Raw genomic sequence first — 12329 nt, forward strand, 5'->3', positions numbered from 1 at the left:
GTTAGAATCGGGATTTGCTGCGTGATCGTACGTATCACCCTGTAATTCAGGAACCAGAACTCGGATCCACACAAAATTCAACAGCAGCTGATGGACTTTTCATTTAAAATTAAGTTTGTCAAAATCGGTCCAGAAAATTCCAAGAAACCGATGTGGACAAATCAACAAATTTTGTTTTGTAACCATACTCTTCAACTCGTAATCCGGAACAAGATGTCGGTTGAAAATGAAATTCAATAGCAACCTATGGGAATATTATACATTTCATTTGAATCTTAGTTTTTTTTAAAAATCGGTTCAGCCATCTCCGAGAAACCGATGCGGACATTTTTTTAACAAATCCGCACATGCACACACATACATACATACATACATACATACATACATACATACATACATACATACTGGGAGGCAGCAGGGACAGGAAGGACAGGAGTCTAGGGGCTTAACGAACCCCCCCCCCCCACGGTCCTACTGCGAGTTGGGGAGCTTTGCTAGGATATGGTGGGGCTAAGATTGGGCTCTTCTAAACCTCTAAAAAAGCCATAACTCCGAAAGCAGCTCCGACGAAGCGAGTCGTTGGGGAATGGTTGTGATATTAGCTTAGGAACTTGGCGAGTTCCCCAGGGGCGTCATGAACCGTCATAGGTGGCCAATGTGGTCAAAGCTGCTTTGATTGATCATTAGTGATCCATACCCGCGAACTAGAGTAATGTTACATCAATTTTAATATGTTTTACATCATTTTAACATCATGGTGGTACCAGTTTATATGGGAATTTGCTGTGTGACCGCACTCTTCACCCCGTAACTCCGGAACCGGAGGTCGGATCAACTAAAAATTCAATAGCAGCTTATGGGAGCGTTATACCTTTCAGATGAAACTAAGTTTGTGAAAATCGGTTCAGCCATCTCTGAGAAAATTGTGTGAGTTTAAATGACACACACACATACACACACAGACATTTGCCGATCTCGACGAACTGAATCGAATGGTGTATGACATTCGGCCCTCCGGGCCTCGGTTAAAAAGTCGATTTTTACAGTGATTGCATAGCCTTTCTTTATATGAGAAAGGCAAAACGTTGCTTTTTAAATCTATCCGTAGTGTTACGAACCGGGTGCACTGCCCCGGTCAGAGAGAAGCGCCACAGGGGTTCGCTAAACGACCGAGTATGACAGCTGCCAACAATATTCACCGTGATGAGAACAATCTTGAACGTTAAGAAGGAATCAGCCATTCTTCCAATCGCTATTGCCTGAGCAATCACGTTGCAAACCTTTAACTGCATTTTCAACTATTAAATTGCCGGCGTGCGACCAATTATTATTACTAATTACTACTATTAGGAAATTTGTAAGTACCTCACAGCGAATTTATGAACTAGAATTGAATTTACTTACTTTATTAATAGGCCTAAAAGGGCGTACTGTGAAGCTTTATTGTTGTCGGAGATTAGAAGAAGTTTCGCACTGATTTTGTGAGTAGGATGTGAGTCACTTACTTTAACCGGTTATTCTTACTAATAAAATTCCAGCTTGAAGCTGTGTCCAACTGCTAACAGGACTCTGCGTTTTAACTTCGACTCCGGAACAATTCTTCAAGAAAATCATCTAGCTAGCAGTGCTGCGTCCAAAAGCACCACCGGTAGTGCAAAAGCAAGAGCACTTACCTTGCAACTAGCCAAGTTGAATGAGATGCGTGACGCGGAGAGGAAGAATCTGGAACTCAAATCGCAATCCGACCTCGTCTACATCCAGCAGAAATACAGTATTTTGGAAGAGAAGCTGGAGCTGGATGCGAAAGACGATCTTCCCAGCGGGAGAAGCCGTATCAGTCGCAAGTATTCCGCAGTATTCCGGAGTGGTAAAAATGCCCAGGCGAATGTTGTAGAATGGGTTCGGAAACAAACAGGGCAAGAAGATGGCGCTGTAGGTGTAGAGGATCAACAAGCGGCCGCTCTGCCCGATGAGATGCAATCCTGTAAAGCAAATGAAATGAATCAATCGCACAACAAGGGCGCGATTCCCAAACACAGTCCGAAGCCACCGCTGTTGGAACGATCGGCAGCGGACAGGCAGAAATCAAATCCGATGCCCTTGATTCCGGAGCTGACGACGCCAAAATTACCGTCTTCGAAACAACTGTGGTCGAAGGGAAATTCGTTTATACCAAAACCACAGTTAATGGGACAACCTAAACCGCGGTTTCCTCCAACGAAGCTACATCTGCTGGTTCGGGATTCTGTACCTTCAGGTACTCCAAATGTGGCTAAAACTCCACGGGCATCGGGTAAACCCTTGCTAACCACGCCAGGAGAGTCCGATAGCATCGACATCAATGAGGACCAAGATGAAATTCAGCCTTGCCTAAGTGAAGATGGAAACCTTCAGTCGCTAGTACAACAACTTGGACTTGGCCCAGCTGACATTCCCAATATAAAACAACAATATACTCATTGTGCACCCTCTTCCTCGCAATTGGCTGCGAGACAGGTAATGCCCCGTGACCTGCCATCCTTCTCCGGAAATCCTGCCGATTGGCCGGTCTTTATTAGTAACTTTACCACAACTACTCTTGCCTGTGGATACAGTCCCGCGGAAAACCTCATTCGATTGCAAAGATGCCTAAAAGGCCCGGCATTGGAAACCGTTCGCAGCCGTTTACTTCTCCCGGAGTCAGTCCCACACATCATAGAAACCCTTCGTTTACTATACGGTCGTCCTGAACTATTGATAAACGCACTTTTGGCGAAAGTACGATCTGTTCCTGCTCCGAAAGCAGAGAAGTTGGAATCCCTGATCGATTTCGGAATAGCGGTTCAAGGCTTGTGCGATCACTTGGAAGCAGCCAATCAACGCGCTCACCTCTCAAACCCATCGTTGCTGCTCGAACTGGTCGACAAGCTGCCCGTACACGTGAGGCTTGATTGGGCCGCATACACACGAGAGGTCGCGGAGGTCAACCTGCAGGACTTCGGGGAGTTTATGTCCGAAGTAGTAAGGAATGCTAGTCGTGTTACACTCTATTCCGGAGTGGTAAAAATATGCGAGGAAAACAGCAAATCAAGGCGAGGGACGTCAGCGAACGCTGAGAATCATGTCCATCGTTGTTCGGAGCAAGCCATTCTCTTCAGAATTGTCCCGATCACACTTCACGGACCTGAAGTGGACATAGAAACTTTCGCGTTTCTGGATGATGGTTCTTCTTTAACACTGATCGAAAGCGCTCTGGTGGAACAGCTAGGGGTAGGTGGTGATCCACAACCACTCTGCCTCAAGTGGACCGGAAACATGTCACGCCTAGTAAAAGCGTCGATGATCGTCCAACTGGCGGTATCGGGCTGCAACACACAACAGTTAGAAATGAAAGACGTGCGCACGGTGAAAAATCTCAACCTTCCACGTCAAACCCTGGACATCGAGCAACTGTCGAGTAAGCATCAACACCTGCGAAACCTACCAATATTCAGTTATTACGACGCGGAGCCACGTATCCTAATAGGAATCAATAATCTAAGGTTGATGGTCCCTCTTCAGGTAAAAGAAGGTGACGTCGGGGAGCCAGTTGCTGTACGCACCAGGTTGGGATGGAGTGTATACGGTGGAACGAAATCTCGCGAAACTATCCCTTCATTGAACTACCATGATTGCCAGTGTTCAACCGACGAAACACTGCACAACATCGTCAAAGACTATTTTGCCAAGGAGGACGTGGGAACTCATCCTCACCATGCGCTAGAGTCGGATGAAGAAAAAAGAGCCCGATACATAATGGAACATAGTACAGTTCGCGTTGGTGATAGGTTCGAGACAGGCTTGATCTGGAGATATGATAACTTCGAATTCCCAGATAGCTTTTCGATGGCGCTGAAGAGACTGGAATGTTTGGAGCGCCGGATGGCCAGAAACCCAGTGCTGAAGGCGAATCTGTTTCGACAAATTAAGGAGTACGAAGACAACGGTTACTCCAATCGTGTCAGCGAAGCAGAACTGCTAGAAGCCGACCCGAGAAAAGTGTGGTATTTACCACTTGGAGCAATCATACATCCAAAGAAAACGGAAAAGGTCCGGATGATATGGGACGCCTCAGCCAAGGTCGACGGCATATCGTTGAATGAAATGTTGCTGAAAGGTCCTGATCAACTTACTGTGTTACCCGCTGTCCTGTTTCGGTTTCGTCAGTTTTCAATAGCCGTCTCAGCCGATATCGAGGAAATGTTTCACAGAGTCCTAATCCGTTGAGAAGACCGGCACGCTCAACGTTACCTATTCCGCAGCGATCCTTCGAAGCCTCCAGAAGTTTACATTATGAACGTGGCGACGTTCGGTTCGGCATGCTCACCCGCATCCGCCCAATATGTAAAAAACTTGAACGCGTCGGAGTTCGCAGAGTCTCACCCCAGAGCTGTAGAAGGGGTTCTCAAAAGCCACTATGTCGATGACTATCTTGATAGTTTCCCCAATGAACACGAGGCCAAACAAGTTTCCGCGGACGTGCGGATGATCCACACAGCGGGTGGTTTCAACATACGCGGGTGGCGTTCCAATAGTAAGGTAGTTCTCGAACACTTGGATGAACATACTTTGTCGCAGCCTAAATACCTGAACATGGATGGAGCTGTAAACTACACGCGTGTACTCGGTTTACTCTGGCTACCGGAAGAGGACTTGCTTAGTTTTTCGGTGGTACTTCACAAAGATCTGCAGAATCTGATCGATAAAAAAGAATATCCAACGAAACGACTGGTTCTTAGAGTTCTAATGTCATTTTTTGATCCTCTCGGAATGTTGGCTCCTTTCATAATTCAGGGTAAAATCCTACTGCAGCAAATCTGGCGATCAGGAGTTAAGTGGGATGAGCGAATCGATAGCGAAGCGTTCATGCGCTGGCGACAGTGGACTGGGTTATTTCCATTAGTCAACAATGTTCGTATCCCCAGATGTTACCTCGATAGTTCAACCGCGGATCACTACATTTATTTATTTATTTATTTATTTCAAGTCGTCAATCAGATGTAGACCGGTTTCTTACAATAATTATTAAACTAACTTAACACTAGTTAAAATTTTGGTTTACTTTAAACTGCTGCTTAAGTTTTGTTTTCGACATAGTGAAGTCAATGCTTTCGCAATGTTTGTTGTAAATATTCATCATTTGGTTTAAAGGGCCAAACTTGGCATAATTAGTGCGATGGCGAATTGTACAAAAGATGCTGCGGTTACGTAGTTGTCGAGAAGGAGCATAAAAATTTAGTTTCGATAAAAGTTCGATTGAATCAATACGATGTGATACAATGTCGTTTACAAATGATACCATAGAAAATTCACGACGATCTTTCAAGGTTTGAATGTCAATTAGCATGCACCGTGCTTCACAAGATGGCAAATGTAGTCCAGTCCAACCTAGTTTACGAAGAGCGAACATCAAAAACTGCTTTTGTACTGATTCTATCCGGTTTGCATGCGTTGCTGAAAAAGGCGACCAAACTATACTACAATATTCTAGTGTTGAACGCACATAGGCTACATATAATGTTTTTATTGTGTAGGGATCTTGGAAATTATAGCTGAAGCGTTTAATAAAACCTAGTGTGCTGTTTGCTTTGTTAATTATTGTGTTATAATGATCTACGAATGTTATTTTGGAATCTATAATAACTCCTAGATCTCTTATTCTGTCACACTTTTCTACTTGTTGATTTCCCAATAAGATTCTATTGTTCTGTATATTATTCTTTCTACTCAATGTTATGGAATTACATTTTTTTACATTCAGTTTCAGCAGGCTTTTATTACACCATGTATAAAATATATTTACTTCGTTTTGAAATGTCTGAAAGTCTTCACCATTTCTTATTTCTAGAAATAGTTTCATATCATCAGCATATATAAGAACTTTTACATTTTTTAGAATGAAGGAAATGTCGTTCACAAATAAAATAAAGAATAGCGGGCCCAAATGAGACCCTTGAGGGACTCCTGATGTAACTTGAATTGGGATTGATTTTATCCCTTTAAATCTAACAGCTTGTTCACGATTTGTAAGATATGATTGTACCCATGTAAGAAGTCCTGGCTCAAACCCCATTTTTTCTAATTTAAAAAGTAGCATGGGTATGTCGATGCGATCAAATGCTTTGCTAAAATCTGTATAAAGAGCTTCAACGTGGTTTCCGTTATCCATTGCTGTTAATGTGTAGTTAATGAATTCGAGTAGATTTGTACTTGTAGAACGCCCTTTGAAAAAACCATGTTGCACATGGGTAATTCTGTTCTTGATTTGGTGGAATAAATTTTCATTAACAATCGCCTCGAAAATCTTGGGAATGCACGAGATGATAGCTATTCCACGATAGTTACGCACATCGGATTTTTTACCATTTTTAAAAATTGGAACTAGGAAAGAGCTTTTCCATGTTTTAGGAAAACAACCTGATTCTAGAGACATGTTAAAAAGCCAAAATAAAGGAGCGGTTAGTTCTATTGACAAAGTTTTTAAAAACACCGGTGGAACGCCATCAGGTCCAGGGCTTTTAGAGCTATCCAAGTTTTTTAAGGCATCCATGATTGTATGTACTTTTATCTGTTTAATGTTAATAGCTCTTGAAAGTTCTGGGAGGAATGAAAAGTATTCACGCTCTCGATCCTTCTCTGAAAATGTAGTGTAAACTTCCTGGAAGAATGTTGCAAAAAGATTGCAGATTTCCTCTGAGTTATCGCCTACCTTTCCATCAAGATGCATTTCTGTTGGGAAATAATCCGATTTTATTTTAGTTTTTACGTAATTAAAGAAGTTTTTTGGGCAAGTTTTTATATTGCGTTCTGTTCTTGCATTGTACTCTTCAAACGCGATATCAATGGCAAGGTTCAATTGATCGCATAGATTTAAATAGTTTGTTAAGTTATCTTCGCTGTTGTATTTTTGTAGATTTTGTGTGCTTTCTGCTTACGATTTTTTAAATTTTTGATTTCTCTATTAAACCAGATGGGATGTTTTGAGTTATAGTGACGCCTTCTTCTTTTCAATGGTATATCTTCGTGAATGACTTCAAATAATATTTTGTAAAAGATGTCTACGGCAGCTTCAACATTTTCTTCATTTCTTAAAATCATTTGCCAGTTTATTGCATTAATTTTTTGCCTCAAGCTTTCATAGTTAGCGGACTCGTAATCAAATACCTCCTCAAATTCACTATCACCAGGTCTGTCGTTAACATGCAAGAATATAGAAAACTCAATGGCTGTATGATAAGCTTCATTCTTCCATAAGGGAGTAAGTGATTCCGTTACACAGAAGTCTTCGTCTATATTCGTCATTAATAAATCTAAATAGCAATGTCGCTGATTTCTTATGTGATTTATTTGATTAAGTCCTAAACTGGCAGATTTATCGCAAATGAACTGCAAAGTTTCATTTTCCCCTACAACAGGAAGTAGGATGCTCTCATTATCAGCATCTGGTATGAAATCAATACCGCGTTGATTGAAATCGCCATATATGTGAACTTTCACGTGCGGGGAAAGACTATTAATAATGCATTCAGCAGCATGATAAAACTTTTCGTAAGTCGTTTTTCGAGCAAAATTTGGAGGAAAATACACCGAAGCGAAAACGTGAGTTTCGTCTTTAACATGTACTTTCACCCACACATGCTCGAATTCTTTTGATTTTATAGTTTTGATAACTTCTGCATTTAGTTTTGCTGAAATCGCAATCAAAGCGCCCCCTCCTGACTTCTTACCAGATACATGACAATCACGGTCATCCCTAAATACATTGTAATTGCTCCCGAAAACTTCTTCACTTCTCACTGTTTCGTCCCAACTAGTCTCAGTTGCTAAAATTACGGAATAATGACAACCTAATATTTTGTTTTGAATCACATTCATCTTAGCTGCACTTTTCATGCGGTTAAAGTTTTGGCAATAGACCAAGATTTCTGTTCTTGACTGAGATTCTCTTGGAGAAGTGTTAGTTGAATGGGAATTAATTAGACCTAGCTCTACCTCTTCTAAATCTTGAATCGCAATATGATTTGTCAATTCATTATTATCTTGCTCTAATGAGCGCGTCGATAGCGGCAAAAACACTGACAGGCGCCAATTCCGGAGGGGTACATAGGTGTGGCAGCAGCTGTTCGATGTGAGGTGCTAGGTTGGTCGGTAGGGCACGGGTTTAAAACATCGCCTCTCTGGAATGCAATGGTAGGTCTGAACGAAGTTGAAGGTGGCCTCGAAAAACGTTTTTTTTGCCTCAGCCAGTAGCTCTCTATCCAACGGAAGATTGTCGATGTCGCGGCGTTTGTTATCGTGGTACGCAAATCTGCTGTGGTTGTAATTACATCCGTTATTTTTGGTGAAAATTGTGTGGTGCTTGTAACCGTGATTCTTGCGACGCTTAGTATTATTATTACGGGTGGTGTCAAGTGCATTAGCGGGCCTCTGTTTATTCCGTTTCTTCTTTATTCTTGCTTTCTCCGCCGCTTTTTGTTGATTGAGATGACGCAATTTACGTGCGTCGTATTCGGACCAATCAGATTTCCATACCTTAGAGTTGCCAAGGAAACGCCAGCCTGAGTTACTGGCTGCCTCGACGGACATCTCAGCCTCTAAACTAGGGGAGGAATCTGTTGCGGGTGAAGCAGCAGTCTTTTGTTCCAGTGAGTTTACTGCACTAGAAATTTGCTTTAACTCATCGATAATATCATCCGTGAATATTGGGTTTACATAACTCATATTCTGAGCCGAACAGTTGTTAGCCATGTCAGTTATCACGCTGCTGACCTTTTCAATTTCTGAACAAATTTGTTTCAACTCGCGTGTCATATCGGTGGTCAGTTCATTGACATAGGCTGCGATGTTGTTTTTCGTAGCTTTCATCGATATGTCGAATAATGATGTTAAGTGATTTTTTGTGGCAACGACATCAGTTTTGCCAGTTTTGTTGGAAGCAGCCAGCTCATTCCACAACTCCGAGGTTTTGGCTATGTGTGCAACCGCGTTATTATGATTAGCTGCAGTTGTTTTAATTTCGCCTTTCAACTCGTTTAAGAGCATTTCGATACATTCAAATCCATCTCGGACATTGAAGTTGCTAAATGTGGATGTGAGTTTGTGATTCGACTCCATAACTAGCTTGTTAAGGTTGATGGCTTCTTGTTGTTGTCTGTACAGTTTATCGAAATTTAACTCCATCACGAGACGCTTCTGGCACTCGTAGCATATTGGCAGCATGTATGTTAGTATTCTTTGCTCATGATTCCTCTGAGCACCAACGCATGCAGCGTGGAATTTTTTCCCGCATGATCCATGGCAGTACCACACATGTTTGTCGTCACTCACTGTACAATTATTAATCGCGCACGGCATGTTTTACTTACGCAGCAATGATAAATGAAAACAATACAAATTAAAACACGCACGGTTAAACTTTAAACGGTGCAAATGGAAACGCGACCGAACTGTAACGACGACTTGAATGCAATGAATCGTATGGAGCTACATATCTTCGTAGACGCGAGTGAAGAAGCCTACGCAGCTGTAGCTTACTTTCGAATCGTGCCGCCGGATGGTGATATCAAGGTGGCATTGGTCGCCGCCAAGACAAAGGTAGCCCCGCTTAAACCAATGTCGATACCACGGCTGGAATTACAGGCTGCAGTACTTGGAATAAGACTGATGAAGTTCATTCTAGAAAGTCATCCGGTGAAAATCGCTAGAAGAGTTCTACATTCAGACTCTAGCACGTTTCTGTCCTGGATCCGGTGCGATCCCCGTCGCTATAAACAGTACGTTGCACTCCGTGTCGCAGAAGTACTCAGCGAGTCTGAGGTCGACGAGTGGCGATGGGTACCGTCGAAAATGAATCCTGCTGACATCGCTACTAAGTGGGGCCACGGACCACCCCTCGATCCAGACCACGAATGGTACCGTGGATACAAGTTCATGAAACTGCCGGAAACTACGTGGCCGCCGCAACGTGTAGCCATCCCAATAACTGAGGAAGAGATTCGTTCATGCTATACGCATCATGGGATCTCTATTCCAACACCAGTAGTTAACTTCAACAGATTCTCAAGGTGGCCCACGCTGCTGAGAGGACTGGCGTATGTCTTTCGATACGTAAGCAACTTACACCGGCGGATAAAGAAACAAGACACCACTGCAGGATACCTTACGCAGGAAGAGTTGAGGAAGGCAGAAACGCACCTGATTCGCATGACACAGTGGGAAGTCTATTCTGATGAAATGGTGACGCTGCACGGCAATCAACATCTGTCGCCTGAACGCAGGCAGCCATTGGAAAAGAATAGTAAATTAAACAAACTTACTCCGGTTTTGGACGAGAACGGCATCCTCCGAGTTGACAGTCGCCTCAATACTGCCAAGAATATCGCCATGCAGACGAATTTCCCGATTATTCTACCGAAAAAGCATCCGCTTGCATACTTGATCGTCGACCACTTTCATCGCCAATATCGGCATGCCAACAGTGAAACCGTTGTCAACGAGGTACGACAGCTGTATAATATCCCGCAACTTCGTCCATTGGTCAAGAACGTTGCTCGAAATTGCCAGGAATGTAAGATAGCAAAATCTATGCCAAGAATACCGCGAATGGCTCCTCTTCCGAATGCACGTCTGGCTTTGTTCACTCGACCCTTCACCTACGTCGGGGTTGACCTGTTCGGTCCGCTGCTGGTAAAACTAGGAAGAAGCAACGTGAAACGGTGGGTGGCATTATATACTTGCTTAACGACAAGAGCTGTACACGTGGAAGTTGTATATAATCTCTCTACTGAGGCGTTCGTGATGAGTATGCGTCGATTTGTGGCTCGTCGCGGAAGCCCTGTTGAGGTATACTCGGATAATGGGACGAACTTCCAAGGTGCGAATCGATTGCTTCAAGAACAGATTCAGAAAATCGCCGAAGGTATGGCAGCCACTTTTACCAATACAACAACCAGATGGGTGTTCAATCCTCCGGGCGCTCCCCACATGGGCGGTTCATGGGAACGTTTGATGCGATCGATCAAGGTAGCGATGGCGGCGGTCAATTCGTCGGGGCGAAAGCTGGACGACGAAGGACTCCTCACACTTATAGTCGAGGCTGAAAGCATCGTCAATTCGCGTCCGCTGACGTATATGCCGCTAGACTCTGAAGAACAGGAGGCGATCACTCCCAATCACTTTCTGTTAGGCAGCAGCAATGGTGTTCGTCAGCCGGTAGTTGCGTAATTCGTGGAAACAGATACAATATCAGCTGGACGTCTTCTGGCAGCGTTGGGTACGCGAGTTTCTACCAACACTCACTCGTCGTACGAAATGGTTCGGTGATGTAAAACCAATCAAAGTTGGGGATTTGGTATTCGTTGTCGATGGGACTAGAAGGAATGGTTGGATCAGAGGCCGGGTGCAAGAGGTGCATGCCGGGAAGGATGGACGAATTAGGAAGGCGATTGTTCAAACTCGAAGTGGGCTCATGCGTCGGTCGGTCTCCAACTTAGCAGTTCTCGACGTGAGAAAGGATAGTAAAACTGGTTCAGGAACTGCCGGTGACCAGTATTACGGGGAGGAGACTGTTACGAACCGGGTGCACTGCCCCGGTCAGAGAGAAGCGCCACAGGGGTTCGCTAAACGACCGAGTATGACAGCTGCCAACAGTATTCACCGTGATGAGAACAATCTTGAACGTTAAGAAGGAATCAGCCATTCTTCCAATCGCTATTGCCTGAGCAATCACGTTGCAAACCTTTAACTGCATTTTCAACTATTAAATTGCCGGCGTGCGACCAATTATTATTACTAATTACTACTGTTAGGAAATTTGTAAGTACCTCACAGCGAATTTATGAACTAGAATTGAATTTACTTACTTTATTAATAGGCCTAAAAGGGCGTACTGTGAAGCTTTATTGTTGTCGGAGATTAGAAGAAGTTTCGCACTGATTTTGTTGAGTAGGATGTGAGTCACTTACTTTAACCGGTTAATCTTACTAATAAAATTCCAGCTTGAAGCTGTGTCCAACTGCTAACAGGACTCTGCGTTTTAACTTCGACTCCGGAACACGTAGATTTTAAAGTTTTGAATTATTTAGTAAAATACGAATCAAAATCAATTTAAAGAACCCGTAGTCGGTTAAAATATTGCAGTATGAAATTGAAAATAAATTTTAGTCTTTTAATAAATAAGTTCTTGTCTATTTGCCTTCTGCGCGTTGAAATCGTTTTTGAGTTCTAATGTTCAAAGTTTTCTTTTCATTAGTGTTTCGTGCAGTAAAAACTTTATGATATAATTTACGATTAACTTTATGATATAAATTGGA

At 43.0% G+C, this 12329-nt stretch overlaps 1 protein-coding gene across 1 annotated transcript; it reads left to right on the top strand.

Moving 5' to 3' along the window:
- The first annotated feature begins 9447 nt into the window (after window positions 1-9447).
- LOC131681156 (uncharacterized) lies at window positions 9448-11701 on the top strand. Its single transcript, XM_058961867.1, has 2 exons — window positions 9448-11229; window positions 11285-11701. The coding sequence occupies exons 1-2, from the start codon at window positions 9448-9450 to the stop codon at window positions 11699-11701; spliced, it is 2199 nt and encodes a 732-aa protein (XP_058817850.1).
- Window positions 11702-12329: the final 628 nt, after the last annotated feature.

This window comes from Topomyia yanbarensis, chromosome 2 (genome assembly GCF_030247195.1).
Source record: "Topomyia yanbarensis strain Yona2022 chromosome 2, ASM3024719v1, whole genome shotgun sequence".
NCBI lineage: Eukaryota > Metazoa > Arthropoda > Insecta > Diptera > Culicidae > Topomyia > Topomyia yanbarensis.

Bases quoted from the DNA above. Each gene is read 5' to 3' on its own strand.
- LOC131681156 (XM_058961867.1), top strand. From the start codon at position 9,448: ATGGAAACGCGACCGAACTGTAACGACGACTTGAATGCAATGAATCGT. The intron at 11,230-11,284 runs GTAGTTGCGTAA...GTCTTCTGGCAG, and splicing joins GCAATGGTGTTCGTCAGCCG to CGTTGGGTACGCGAGTTTCT.